The 13,729-nt window shown below is 54.7% G+C and overlaps 3 protein-coding genes across 3 annotated transcripts; all 3 read left to right on the forward strand.

Annotated features, from left to right (window-relative positions):
• Nucleotides 1–2,721: 2,721 nt before the first annotated feature.
• JKF63_02732 (uncharacterized protein) lies at nucleotides 2,722–3,837 on the forward strand (the record flags this gene model as incomplete). The annotated part of the gene is made up of 1 exon (XM_067898756.1): nucleotides 2,722–3,837. One exon carries the CDS (start codon nucleotides 2,722–2,724, stop codon nucleotides 3,835–3,837), a length of 1,116 nt encoding a protein of 371 aa, XP_067754913.1.
• Nucleotides 3,838–6,973: 3,136 nt separating this feature from the next.
• Nucleotides 6,974–8,089, forward strand: JKF63_02733 (uncharacterized protein; the record flags this gene model as incomplete). Its single annotated transcript, XM_067898757.1, has 1 exon — nucleotides 6,974–8,089. The coding sequence occupies one exon, from the start codon at nucleotides 6,974–6,976 to the stop codon at nucleotides 8,087–8,089; it is 1,116 nt and encodes a 371-aa protein (XP_067754914.1).
• A 3,806-nt stretch (nucleotides 8,090–11,895) lies between these two features.
• On the forward strand, nucleotides 11,896–12,852 carry JKF63_02734 (uncharacterized protein; the record flags this gene model as incomplete). Its single annotated transcript, XM_067898758.1, has 1 exon — nucleotides 11,896–12,852. The coding sequence occupies one exon, from the start codon at nucleotides 11,896–11,898 to the stop codon at nucleotides 12,850–12,852; it is 957 nt and encodes a 318-aa protein (XP_067754915.1).
• Between the last annotated feature and the right edge of the window lie 877 nt (nucleotides 12,853–13,729).

Here is a 13,729-nt window from a genome sequence, read left to right on the forward strand (position 1 = left end):
AGACACTTGCTCGACCTTCTGATCTCATATGCACACGCTCTCACGTGCCCAACTGGTTGCGCGTCATTGTGGATGATCAGCGTGCGTTTGGGCACTTGCGTGCTGGGACTGGTATGTGTCCCCCCATTTCACACAGTCGGCTTGCTTTCAGGGTGGGCGTTCGCGCGAGTCAGCTGTGTTGACAGGCGCTCCCTCTGTGTGTGTGGAGGTGGGGGGGGGGCGGGAAGAGGGAGCAGAACGGAAGAGAACTGCACAAAACGAGTTGGCGAGTATGCACCTGGAGTAGGGAGGCGAGGGAATGCCCACAAATGCAGGCGCGCATAATGTCTCTATGCACGCGCGGTGCCCCCCCTTTTTTTTTTTCGCTGCATTTCAGTTTTTCCTGCTCTTATATACCCCCTGCTCCCCTCAATTTTTTTTTCCCCAATAATTCTTTTTTTGTTCATTTTTGCCTCTCTTGTTGCGGATATCCCTTTCGACGACAACAACGCCTGCAACTCTTCTTGCCATTCACTTTTTTTTTTTTTCATTCTGCAACCCCATCAGCTCTTCCCCTCCAGCTTTTCCTGCTCTTTACTTTTTCTTCTCACTTTCCCCCACTTGTTGTTGTTTTTTTTCACCACCACTACCTCTCTCTGTCTTGGTCTCTCTCTCTCTTGATCTCTCTGTCTTGGTCTCTCTCGTGTGTGTGTGTGCGCTTTCCCTTCGCCCCCCCCTCCCAATGTTTCACCCAATTCACCTCCCCCACTTAAATGCTGCGTAGTACTATGCTGACCCTATTTCATTCTTCAGTCGTCTGCACCGAGGAGGTGGGGGGGGGAGGAGGAGGAGGCGTGAAGGAGAGGAGGCGTGACTACCCGACCTGCTTTCGCGTCTCATGGAATCGCCGGTGTCGCCGACTTCTCGCTTGCTGGCTCGACTGGCAACTGCCATTCAGGCCTTCCTCCTTTCTCTACCCTTTATACGCTTGTCTTTGTGTCTTCTGCCGCACTGCTGCTTCTTTTACGGGTGCGCATTCGACACCAGGCCTCCATTGTTCCCGCCTCAAGCCCCCCGCACATAGCGTCTCTTCTGTTCGCCCGTGCACCAGTGAGAGCAGTCCCAACTGCGTGAGATACACGAGAGAGGGGCAATGATCGGGAGAGAGGGGGGAGTCGGCGTCTTGAGGACGTACCTCTTCGCAGTACACCAATCATGACAGGGCAAATACGCAAAGGCAGAAGTGCCTGGCCGCGTGGATGCGCGTTATCCTCTCTGTGATACCATCATCTCCAGGGTGTACGATCATGGGACTGCATGGCGGGTGTGGCTATAGTATGCATGATGCTGGTGCTGATGAGCGTGGTGCTAGGTTGAAGGCGATGGCTTTACTATAGCGCAAAGAGAGGCGTCCCCATGTTTACGGTGCTACATTTTATTTTTCCCTTTTGGGTGAGATTACCTATGGGCCAGGTGTCAGTGCTTGCACGGACGAAGAAATGTTGTCTGTCTGGTGAGAGCATTGCGGATGTCGAGGTGGAGGTGGGGAAGAAAAATTATTGAGGCTCTCTCCTGAAATTCGCGTACCTTGAAGAAAAAGGTGCTCCCCGATATTCCGTAGGCCTCCCCTCTCCCCCTTTTTTTTTCTCCCCCTCAAAGTTGTTCAACGTGTCCCGCGATGAGGGTTGCCTGATTGTTTTCTGGAGCTAATCCACTGAACTTCTGGGCTGTTCCTGCTTAGCGGGCGGAAACAACAGAATACACACACACACATGCGGGCACACACAAAAAAAACAAAAACACTCCGAGCGTGGCAGGTCAATGCTGGTGCACGTGTGCGTTTCCAACAAATCGTTTCTTTTTTTGTTCTTTTCCATTTGGACTTTCCAGTTTTTCTCCCTGTCGGCGTGATCGCCCGCGTTTCTTTTTTTTTTTTGGTGGGCAATCGACACAGCTGAGACTGTCCTGAGGGCTCCTTGACAGAGCGGTGGTGCCCTACAAAAGACTTCTTTCGCTTCTCTGGATCTGGAAAGTGGTCGCGCGTCCCCCTCCCCCCCCTCCCGTTCGGTGGGGTTTTAGCCGATCTTGACGGGCACGCGCGTCTGTTGTGGCAGCTAGTCCGGTGGTGGCTTCAACGGCTTCTCGGGCTCGATGCCGCAAGTGATCAGTGATAACGTGCGACTCTCACTCATAAGTGTGTGCGGTGTGCGGCTCGTTTTCCTCCTCTTATGTGGCGATAGTAGTCGTGTGAATGCGCACGCAATGTGCTCATCGGGGGTACAGCGCCCCGCCTCGCGTGTTTTACCGCACGTCTTTGTCGGTCGGTCTGTCCACTCGCTTCTCGATCTGTGGCCGTGTCATTCTTGCTCGACGCAATCATATCTAGCCTCTCTCATTTCCTTCCGAATCCCCCTTCCCCCTTGAGGCTTCGCTGAGACATACTCGGGTCTATCAAAAAAAAATCAACGGCGGAGCACTGCGCTCCCAACGGGCTGACTGACGCGAATAGCTAATACGGCTCACACGCCTATGTCAGGCCTGTTTATACCGCCTCCCTTCACTTATTTCAAAGTCTCCCCCTTCCCCCCCACGGTAAAGGCTTGCCCTGTTTACCATTTCGCATCTTTCTTTTTTTTTTTTATTGCCCCTCCTAGCGTGCCTCTCCTTCCCCTTCTCTCCCGTTGCTGGCTTCATCAAGAAAGAGCGTGAGAGCTCAATAGTGTAACTTTACACTCGTTCAAAATGCATCACAACATAGTGAATCGGAGCGCGAAGGTGCACTGCAGGGACTACCCACACGCTCGTCACATTACGCTCAACAAGCCAAAGTCCCTCAACGCGCAGGATTACGACATGGTACGAGAGTTGCACCGGCTGTACTTGACAGAACCGGCACCTCTGTCGTCACTTTACATACTCACCGGTGCGGGTTCCAAAGCGTTTTGCGCAGGCGGCGATGTGGTCGGCCTCTCGACGGATAACCCGCCGGGGTGCCGGCGTGATTTTTTTTACTGGGAGTATCAAGTGGATTATCAGGTGAACAAGATATCGGCTGGTCAAGTGTGCCTGTGGGACGGCTACGTGCTTGGGGGTGGGGTGGGCATATCGATTGGCAGCACATATCGAGTGGCGTCGGAAAAAGCGTGTTTTGCCATGCCCGAAGTGGCGATAGGCATGATCCCTGACGTGGGGGCTTCCTGGTTTCTGCCGCGACTACCGGTGCCTGGTCTAGGGCTTTACATGGGTCTCACCGGTCACCGTCTCCGCGGGGCTGACCTTGTTCACCTTGGACTCGCAACTCACTTCGTGCCGTCGGACAAGATGAGCGATCTGGAGCAGGCTCTCGTCTCGATGTCGAAGGCAAGCGATGTGGAGGCAGTGCTGAACATGTACGCGACTCCGGCAGCGCAGCTTCCCCCGTGCACCTTTGCAAATTCAATCCCCTTTCTAACCGAGCATTTTGATATCCAAGCAGTTACAGGTGTAGCTCCCATCTTGGATGTGTGCAGGGCGCACGCGCAGACGGATCCGCTCGCAGAGGCAGCCGCGGACGTCATGCCCACTTACTCTCCGACGGCGATGGAGCTCACGCTGGAATTACTGAAGCGCGGTGCGAAGCTCAACACGCTTGAGGAGGCGTTCCGGATGGAGCACTGCGTCGCCCAACGTGTTCTTGCTGAACCTGACTTTCGCGAAGGTGTCCGAGCCCTGCTCATTGACAAGGATAAGAAGCCCAGGTGGCAACCGGCTACGATTGCGGATGTGTCGAGGGAGGCCATCGAGGCATACTTTCGACCCAGCACTCCCAATCAACGCGTGTGGAATCCCTTTTCGCCACACCTGGATCGCACAGCATGAGCGACGTTAGCATGGGTCTCGAAAAGGGCGCTTCATGTAGTTTCCCCTGTCTTCGTCTTATACGCTCTTGAGTGGAGGCTTCCCCCCCCTCCCCCCAATGTTGCTACGTGTCACTGTGCGACCGCATTACACCGATATTTGAATAAAGTCGTCCGTCACCCATGCATTCCTTCTGGAAAAAAAAACAAACGAGTCCGTGTATCGCTAATGGATGAGTTTCATCATCTCCCCCCCTCCCCCTCCCCCGTCGTGGTGCGCGCACCTCAAATTTTTTTCCCATCATTAACAGAGGACTTTTCGCAACACGAATAAACACACGCTCTTTCGACTGCACATACGCACAGGCAGGCGTTGAAAAAAGAAGCCCAATGGGGTTGTTGTGGGCAAGACACCCACATACGTGATTGGAGACCGCTGTGCTGCTGTGATGCGTTTTGTGGGTTCAACACTTTATTGTCACGTGGGCAGGTGTTATTGCAAGGTTGATCCTCACGCGTGCATTTGTGTGTGTGTGTGTGTGTGTGGGGTCTCATCGTTTGTCTTCTGTCTCGCGACCTGTAGCTCTGGCGTGACGGTAGGTAGGCCTCTTTCCGCCGCACACCACGATGTTGCCAATACTACGGCAAATGTGTAGTATATGGAGACTTGTGCGTGCATCTACACAAATGCAGGCGCGCATAATGTCTCTATGCACGCGCGGTGCCCCCCCTTTTTTTTTCGCTGCATTTCAGTTTTTCCTGCTCTTATATACTCCCTGTTCCCCTCAATTTCTTTATTCCCCAATATTTCTTTTTTTGTTCTTTCTTGCCTCTCTTGCTGCGGATATCCCTTTCGACGACAACAACGCCTGCAGCTCTTCTTGCCATTCACTTTTTTTTTTTCATTCTGCAACCCCATCAGCTCTTCCCCTCCAGCTTTTCCTGCTCTTTACTTTTTCTTCTCACTTTCCCCCACTTGTTGTTGTTTTTTTTCACCACCACTACCTCTCTCTGTCTTGGTCTCTCTCGTGGGTGTGTGTGCGCTTTTCCTTCGCCCCCTTCCCCTCCCCCTCTCTCCCTCCCCTCCCCCTCCCCTCCCCCTTTCCCCCTCCCCTCCCCCTCTCCCCCTTCCCCCTCTCCCCCCCTCCCCTCCCCCTCCCAATGTTTCACCCAATTCACCTCCCCCACTTAAATGCTGCGTAGTACTATGCTGACCCTATTTCATTCTTCAGTCGTCTGCACCGAGGAGGGGGGGGGGAGGAGGAGGAGGAGGCGTGAAGGAGAGGAGGCGTGACTACCCGACCTGCTTTCGCGTCTCATGGAATCGCCGGTGTCGCCGACTTCTCGCTTGCTGGCTCGACTGGCAACTGCCATTCAGGCCTTCCTCCTTTCTCTTCCCTTTATACGGTTGTCTTTGTGTCTTCTGCCGCACTGCTGCTTCTTTTACGAGTGCGCATTCGACACCAGGCCTCCATTGTTCCCGCCTCAAGCCCCCGCACATAGCGTCTCTTCTGTTCGCCCGTGCACCAGTGAGAGCAGTCCCAACTGCGTGAGATACACGAGAGAGGGGCAATGATCGGGAGGGAGGGGGGAGTCGGCGTCTTGAGGACGTACCTCTTCGCAGTAAACCAATCATGACAGGGCAAATACGCAAAGGCAGAAGTGCCTGGCCGCGTGGATGCGCGTTATCCTCTCTGTGATACCATCATCTCCAGGGTGTACGATCATGGGACTGCATGGCGGGTGTGGCTATAGTATGCATGATGCTGGTGCTGATGAGCGTGGTGCTAGGTTGAAGGCGATGGCTTTACTATAGCGCAAAGAGAGGCGTCCCCATGTTTACGGTGCTACATTTTATTTTTCCCTTTTGGGTGAGATTACCTATGGGCCAGGTGTCAGTGCTTGCACGGACGAAGAAATGTTGTCTGTCCGGTGAGAGCATTGCGGATGTCGAGGTGGAGGTGGGGAAGAAAAAATATTGAGGCTCTCTCCTGAAATTCGCGTACCTTGAAGAAAAAGGTGCTCCCCGATATTCCGTAGGCCTCCCCTCTCCCCCTTTTTTTTTTCTCCCCCTCAAAGTTGTTCAACGTGTCCCGCGATGAGGGTTGCCTGATTGTTTTCTGGAGCTAATCCACTGAACTTCTGGGCTGTTCCTGCTTAGCGGGCGGAAACAACAGAATACACACACACACATGCGGGCACACACAAAAAAAACAAAAACACTCCGAGCGTGGCAGGTCAATGCTGGTGCACGTGTGCGTTTCCAACAAATCGTTTCTTTTTTTGTTCTTTTCCATTTGGACTTTCCAGTTTTTCTCCCTGTCGGCGTGATCGCCCGCGTTTCTTTTTTTTTTTTGGTGGGCAATCGACACAGCTGAGACTGTCCTGAGGGCTCCTTGACAGAGCGGTGGTGCCCTACAAAAGACTTCTTTCGCTTCTCTGGATCTGGAAAGTGGTCGCGCGTCCCCCTCCCCCCCCTCCCGTTCGGTGGGGTTTTAGCCGATCTTGACGGGCACGCGCGTCTGTTGTGGCAGCTAGTCCGGTGGTGGCTTCAACGGCTTCTCGGGCTCGATGCCGCAAGTGATCAGTGATAACGTGCGACTCTCACTCATAAGTGTGTGCGGTGTGCGGCTCGTTTTCCTCCTCTTATGTGGCGATAGTAGTCGTGTGAATGCGCACGCAATGTGCTCATCGGGGGTACAGCGCCCCGCCTCGCGTGTTTTACCGCACGTCTTTGTCGGTCGGTCTGTCCACTCGCTTCTCGATCTGTGGCCGTGTCATTCTTGCTCGACGCAATCATATCTAGCCTCTCTCATTTCCTTCCGAATCCCCCTTCCCCCTTGAGGCTTCGCTGAGACATACTCGGGTCTATCAAAAAAAAATCAACGGCGGAGCACTGCGCTCCCAACGGGCTGACTGACGCGAATAGCTAATACGGCTCACACACCTATGTCAGGCCTGTTTATACCGCCTCCCTTCACTTATTTCAAAGTCTCCCCCTTCCCCCCCCCACGGTAAAGGCTTGCCCTGTTTACCATTTCGCATCTTTTTTTTTTATTGCCCCTCCTAGCGTGCCTCTCCTTCCCCTTCTCTCCCGTTGCTGGCTTCATCAAGAAAGAGCGTGAGAGCTCAATAGTGTAACTTTACACTCGTTCAAAATGTATCGCAACATAGTGAATCGGAGCGCGAAGGTGCTCTGCAGGGACTACCCACACGCTCGTCACATTACGCTCAACAAGCCAAAGTCCCTCAACGCGCAGGATTACGACATGGTACGAGAGTTGCACCGGCTGTACTTGACAGAACCGGCACCTCTGTCGTCACTTTACATACTCACCGGTGCGGGTTCCAAAGCGTTTTGCGCAGGCGGCGATGTGGTCGGCCTCTCGACGGATAACCCGCCGGGGTGCCGGCGTGATTTTTTTTACTGGGAGTATCAAGTGGATTATCAGGTGAACAAGATATCGGCTGGTCAAGTGTGCCTGTGGGACGGCTACGTGCTTGGGGGTGGGGTGGGCATATCGATTGGCAGCACATATCGAGTGGCGTCGGAAAAAGCGTGTTTTGCCATGCCCGAAGTGGCGATAGGCATGTTCCCTGACGTGGGGGCTTCCTGGTTTCTGCCGCGACTACCGGTGCCTGGTCTAGGGCTTTACATGGGTCTCACCGGTCACCGTCTCCGCGGGGCTGACCTTGTTCACCTTGGACTCGCAACTCACTTCGTGCCGTCGGACAAGATGAGCGATCTGGAGCAGGCTCTCGTCTCGATGTCGAAGGCAAGCGATGTGGAGGCAGTGCTGAACATGTACGCGACTCCGGCAGCGCAGCTTCCCCCGTGCACCTTTGCAAAGTCAATCCCCTTTCTAACCGAGCATTTTGATATCCAAGCAGTTACAGGTGTAGCTCCCATCTTGGATGTGTGCAGGGCGCACGCGCAGACGGATCCGCTCGCAGAGGCAGCCGCGGACGTCATGCCCACTTACTCTCCGACGGCGATGGAGCTCACGCTGGAATTACTGAAGCGCGGTGCGAAGCTCAACACGCTTGAGGAGGCGTTCCGGATGGAGTACTGCGTCGCCCAACGTGTTCTTGCTGAACCTGACTTTCGCGAAGGTGTCCGAGCCCTGCTCATTGACAAGGATAAGAAGCCCAGGTGGCAACCGGCTACGATTGCGGATGTGTCGAGGGAGGCCATCGAGGCATACTTTCGACCCAGCACTCCCAATCAACGCGTGTGGAATCCCTTTTCGCCACACCTGGATCGCGCAGCATGAGCGACGTTAGCATGGGTCTCGAAAAGGGCGCTTCATGTAGTTTCCCCTGTCTTCATCTTATACGCTCTTGAGTGGAGGCTTCCCCCCCCCCCTCCCCCCCGTCGTGGTGCGCGCACCTCAATTTTCTTTTCCCATCATTAACAGAGGACTTTTCGCAACGCGAATAAACACACGCTCTTTCGACTGCACATACGCACAGGCAGGCGTTGAAAAAAGAAGCCCAAGGAGGTTGTTGTGGGCAAGACACCCACATACGTGATTGGAGACTGCTGTGCTGCTGTGATGCGTTTTGTGGGTTCAACACTTTATTGTCACGTGGGCAGGTGTTATTGCAAGGTTGATCCTCACGTGTGCGTTCGTGTGTGTGTGTGTGTGTGTGGGGTCTCATCGTTTGTCTTCTGTCTCGCGACCTGTAGCTCTGGCGTGACGGTAGGTAGGCCTCTTTCCGCCGCACACCACGATGTTGCCAATACTACGGCAAATGTGTAGTATATGGAGACTTGTGCGTACAGCTGCACAGATGAACGGCTTACTTCTCAACGGCTTTTCTCTCTCGATGTATGTTGTGTCTCGTCATTTCCCCGCTTCTCGATTACGCATTTTCTCTCTTTTTTTTTGAGGTCTCCTCTGTTGCGCGATCTCCCGCACCGCATACGAAGTCTCACACACAAACATTTATACGCATTTAAAGCACATGAATGTTTTTTTTGTGCGTTGCCACCTCCCCACTTCTTAGACTGCCGGGGACGATTTCTCTTTTAAAGCTCCTCTACTATTGCCCTCTTATTTTCTTTTCTTTTTTTTGCTACCCCCACCCCCACCCTTCTCCCCACGCACACACTCCTCGTCTGGACGCGCGTCATATTTGGGAGGCGCCCCTTTATCTTCTTTTTTTGCTTCATCCTTTTTGGTATACGGAGGTCTCTTCCTCGTTTTTTTGTTCATCTTATTGTGTGGCTCTGTGGGCAACTGCACACGTGCGTCGGAGAGTATCTCTTTAATAAAGGACACGTCAGTGTGCGGCGGCGTTGCAGCTTTGCTTTCCTCCCCTTTGTACAGAAACATCAAACTCCCCCCCCTCCCTTCCCCCCCCTCCTCCTCCTCCATTTCCTTGTCGTGTCACCTCTTCCCTTTTTGAATGCGGGTGCGTGTTGCCCCATCTGGTCAGTGCATGCACGCGTATATCGCACTGTAATTCGCGTGTTTTTCTTTTTACCCTGTGCACTGCTCGCTGTTTCTTTTTTCCTTCGGTTTTGGTGTTTCGTGTATTCGAAAAACTTTTGTTGTCCCGCTGGCTTTGTTTCTGATCCACATTGGCCCCACCCCTTTTTTTGGTGTGTATGTGTATGTGTATGTGTGTGCGTTGTGCTTCACAGGCGTCTGCAAAACTTTTGGGTTTCGGGCTTTGCCGTCTGCCTTTCTAACCCAAGCTATCACTCGCGCTCCGCGGCGTCATTGAGGTGCGCCGTCGATGGTGCAGACGCCCACAAAAGAGAGAGAGTGTGTGTGTAGTATCTTGTGAGATTGTGATCGTCGGAGAAAGAAAGCTGCCGTGTCTGTGCGTCTGTGTGTGTGGGTTGTTTCGCTTCCTTTCTTTTCCCTCGCCCCCCCCCCCTCATTCTTGTAATTACTTTTGGCAGAGAATCGTTGCTGCGGTGGGCTTCCCCTCTTTTCCCTTTGTTTGTTCGTTTGTCCTCCTCCCTTCCCCCTTCACCCCATACATCATCCTCAACCACTTCATCTTGCACTCGCATTTATTTCTACGCTAATTTATCAAGCGAAATTTCTGCGTGCCGCGCAGCCTGTATCATCAGCTGTATCTCCGTTTGACCACCGCGATTGCTGCTGCTGCTGCTGCTCCCCTCCCCCCAAAAAAAAACTTCGACGAAGTACACCTCTCTTATTTTATTCCCTCACTCACTCACTCATTCTCTCTCTCTCACGGTCCACGAACAACAACAACAACAGGAACAAAAAAAATGAGGGATGAGAGCACCGAAAGGCCCGATCGCACCTCCAGACCCGCCGTGGGGCGGAACAACGATCCAAGCGCTCGCCCGGTGTACAGCTCTATAGATTCAGCCCCTGCTATATCAACAAGAATCGATAATCCATGTGGCAGCGTCATCATGTCACCGTGGCGTGGCAGGACAGCAGTGGAGATGCTATCCTCGTGGGATGAGTCGCGCAGTGTGTCCAGCTCCATCCGCTCCACCCGTCGCCGTCGCGGCGGTGATGTTAGCAGCGGTGCCGCCGCAGAGGGAAAAGACTGGGCACAAGCGTTGACAGACCTCGAGCAAATGCGGAAGGAAAACTATGAGCTCCTGCAGGAGTCGCTACGCGGTGGCCGTTACGAGATGACTTCTCCCGCTGATGAAGCCTTTGCCGGTTCTCGGCTAGGGTCCTCTGCGAGGAGCTCCGTGCGACGGCTCCGGCGTGGCATGGTGGCGGGTGTCACCGCTGGCGGGGTTGAATGTGCGAGTAGGGCACAAGAGGACATGTATATCGGTACATCTCTCCTGGAGAGACCCGTCGCCACATTCTCAGATGTGGGGGCCTCCGCGGTGGTATCGTCGTTAGGAAAGGAGGCGAGCAGCGCCGAAGCTGGTGGCAACAGCGGCCACATGAAGGAACGATTCACCTGCCCACCTCCGCCAACCATGGACCCATCCGCCATCACAGACCAGCAAGACCTTTCCGGGCAGAGGGTCCCGCAGCATACCTCAGGCCTCCCTCAGAGTCTAAAGCAGCCCACAAGCGAGGAGAGACCAGAAACTGCCGGGAACGCTTTGCCGAATGGCAGCGTGGCTGCTAAAGCGGTGGTGCCCGAGGTGCGAGGGGGAGGGAGGGTGTCATGGTCTGCGAACACTTTCTCGCGCGCCCATTCACCCAGTGTCGGCGTCCCAGCGAGAACTACGAACGAGGTCATAGCTTCTGCTTCCCTGGTGGCACCATCGTCACATGTGGACCCTCAAAAATGCTCTTCTTCACTGGCTTTACGGAGTGGACACAGAGACCCTGCAGGAGCAGACGCACTATCAGCGCCACGTGGGTCTCGCTCTAGAAGTCATGCAGCCAGCCCAAGCAAGGCCGCGCCAACCTCCAAACCCCTTCCTTTCTCTAGCGGTGCTTCGCAGCCGCCTACACAGACGCACCTGGAACGCAGCATGAGCGGTATTGCTGCTGTTGCCAAGGACATCGCGCCGACTTCGGCGCCCACAGGAAGCACACGCTTCTCATCCGTCTCCGGCAAGCCTGCTGCACCCCCGATGTTATCCGCATCTCTAGTTCCGACTGCGGCGCGCAGTGCGGCGGCAGTCACAGAAGCACCATCAGGCTCACCGGAATCACAGCCCCGACTCCGGCCTGCAGAAAGCGAGGCTGGTCGTCTTTTAACGATGGGGTCCAGCAAGGCTCGTGGATCGAGTATGGCGGCAGCCTTCGCAAAAGCTGAAATATTCCACAGCACGCTTGACACGCGTAACGCGTCTGTGCCACGTACCCGAAGAGTTGTTCCCGGTAGGGTAGCGAGCGTGCTGCGCTCTGCCTGCCGCGTGAGGCAAAACAACACCATCGCAAGGGATGCCGTTACGGATGGTGCCCAGAGCGGCGTAGAAAGTCAAACTGTCTCCTGCGCTGTTGCCTGCGTTCACCGGGAGCGCACGCACCCTTCTGTGAGCCGTCCCTCTCGCGACGGGTGTACTTCTGGCTCCTCGCAGACAAAGGGAGGTGATACCACGCGTCCGGGCGCGGGCAGTCTGCTTCACCGCGCAACGGTTCTCACTGTGTTGCGGCGCCAGGAGGTGATGCGGAATCGTCTTGCTCGAGAGCACAAAGCTATCGAGGAGTCTCGGGCACGGCTGTCGGCTGTCAAGCAGGTGGCTGCGTCAAGGGTCAACATTGTGAGCTCGCGCGGTGTAGAGGAGTCGATCCCGTGTCGTGATATTGGAAGCTCTCTTGAAATTCGGTTGTCATCGCTCCAGGTTACTTCAGAGCATGTATCGAAGGCCCGGCGGCGCGCCTCTGCTGAGGCGCGGCTGGTTGTGTCACCTAAACGGGCGACGGTGGTGAGGCCTTCGCTCGCGGCATCGTCGGTGCTACACGACAGTCAGCAGTTGCGCCGACAGAACACGAGCCACACGGATGCACAGAAATGCGGTGACAGCCTCTGGGACACTTCCCCGAACGTTCACTTGACGCCCGCGACTTTCTCGCCGACGTTCAACGCAAGAGCTCTGGCAGCAAGTAAGGATGGCAGCGTACCTGGAGGGGGACCACGGGGGGGTGTATCGCAGACGGGCTCTGTCGCTCTTGTGTACCAGCAGACGCATTCTGAAAATGTTTTTCTTTCACGGGCCCTCGCCCACCCTCAGTCGGCAGCGGCACGCAAAGGCTCGGCAGCCGCAGCGAGCCCCAGTAGTAGCAGTAGTAAAAGAAAGGGAACTCTACAGCAGGCAGAGTCTAAGGCGAGTGTTATGGCTGTGGCTCCGCAGCCGACTTCAAAGGAGAGGGTCGGACTCTCATCTGCAATGGCCGAAAAGTCATCATCGCTGCTCGTACCTACCGGATCTGCCGCGGCTGCTACCACCTCGAGAAAGTCTCCCCAACTTTCAGTGCCGCATGGAGCGGCTGTCATTCCCGGCCCCGCTACCGGGCAACTACGTGCCATGCCGTTTTGCGTGGAGTGTGGTCAGCGCCACATTGATGACTTGGCCAAGTTCTGCGCGCTGTGCGGCCACAAACGGGCGTTCCTCCCGTGGTAATGGCGTATTTTGAAAGCATTTTAATTGCCGTGCACTCATGAAACCGGGTGGTGGTGGTGGTGGTGGTGGTGGCGGTGGTGGGGTCGAACGGGCCTGCTCGGGTCCGGGTGACTAATGGAATGGACAAAAAAGAAAAGAGCGGCGTGCTCATGAACCTCGTGTGGTGCATCTGCTGGGCTGTCACACGGGTTTTATTGTACGCTGTCGTCTGTTCGATGATGTATCTTGCCCCCATTCCCCGTTCTCTCTCTCTTTATCTTTGTGTGAGTTCAGCTCCCAACCCTTGTTGTTCTTTTTTCACTTCTGTTGTGAGCCGTCGACGCCTTTTGTGCGTGTATGTGTACTGTAATGCGACCATTCTTGTGCTACGCAAGAGTTCGACTTGGTCCCTCTCTCCCTGCTCCACGGGCAGGGAAGCAACTCTATCCCCAAAATCCTCTTTCTATTGCTGATATACTTCTGGTGCTGGCAGGTTCCAGCGCCCACAGCATAGAGAAGTCCTACTGATGTGCTGCAAGTGATGCCCAGGGTCATGTCCCAGACAGCGTTGCATTTGGAGCGATCGGCGGCGTGTAGCATGTGTATGCCAGCTGTATGCTGCGCGAAGCATTGTTGTCACTCCAACGCATCTCACGAGGCTCTTCGTGGCTACTGTTAAAGGAAGCCCTGGCCGTCTTGAGAGAGGCACTACGCAGCTATTCCGCAGAATAGAGGCTGCGGTGGAGATGTCTACAAGAAACGTGTGCGTGTATTTCTGGGTGAGATGTGATGTTGATGTCTTTGAGCCGGCATCGCTCTAACGCTGGGCTATTGCTCTGTGCATCTCGCGATGCGGTGTTTATGCGTCCGTTGAGTGTGTTGAAAATCTCTCAAACGG

The sequence above is a fragment of the Porcisia hertigi genome, chromosome 32 (assembly GCF_017918235.1).
Source record: "Porcisia hertigi strain C119 chromosome 32, whole genome shotgun sequence".
Lineage (NCBI taxonomy): Eukaryota > Euglenozoa > Kinetoplastea > Trypanosomatida > Trypanosomatidae > Porcisia > Porcisia hertigi.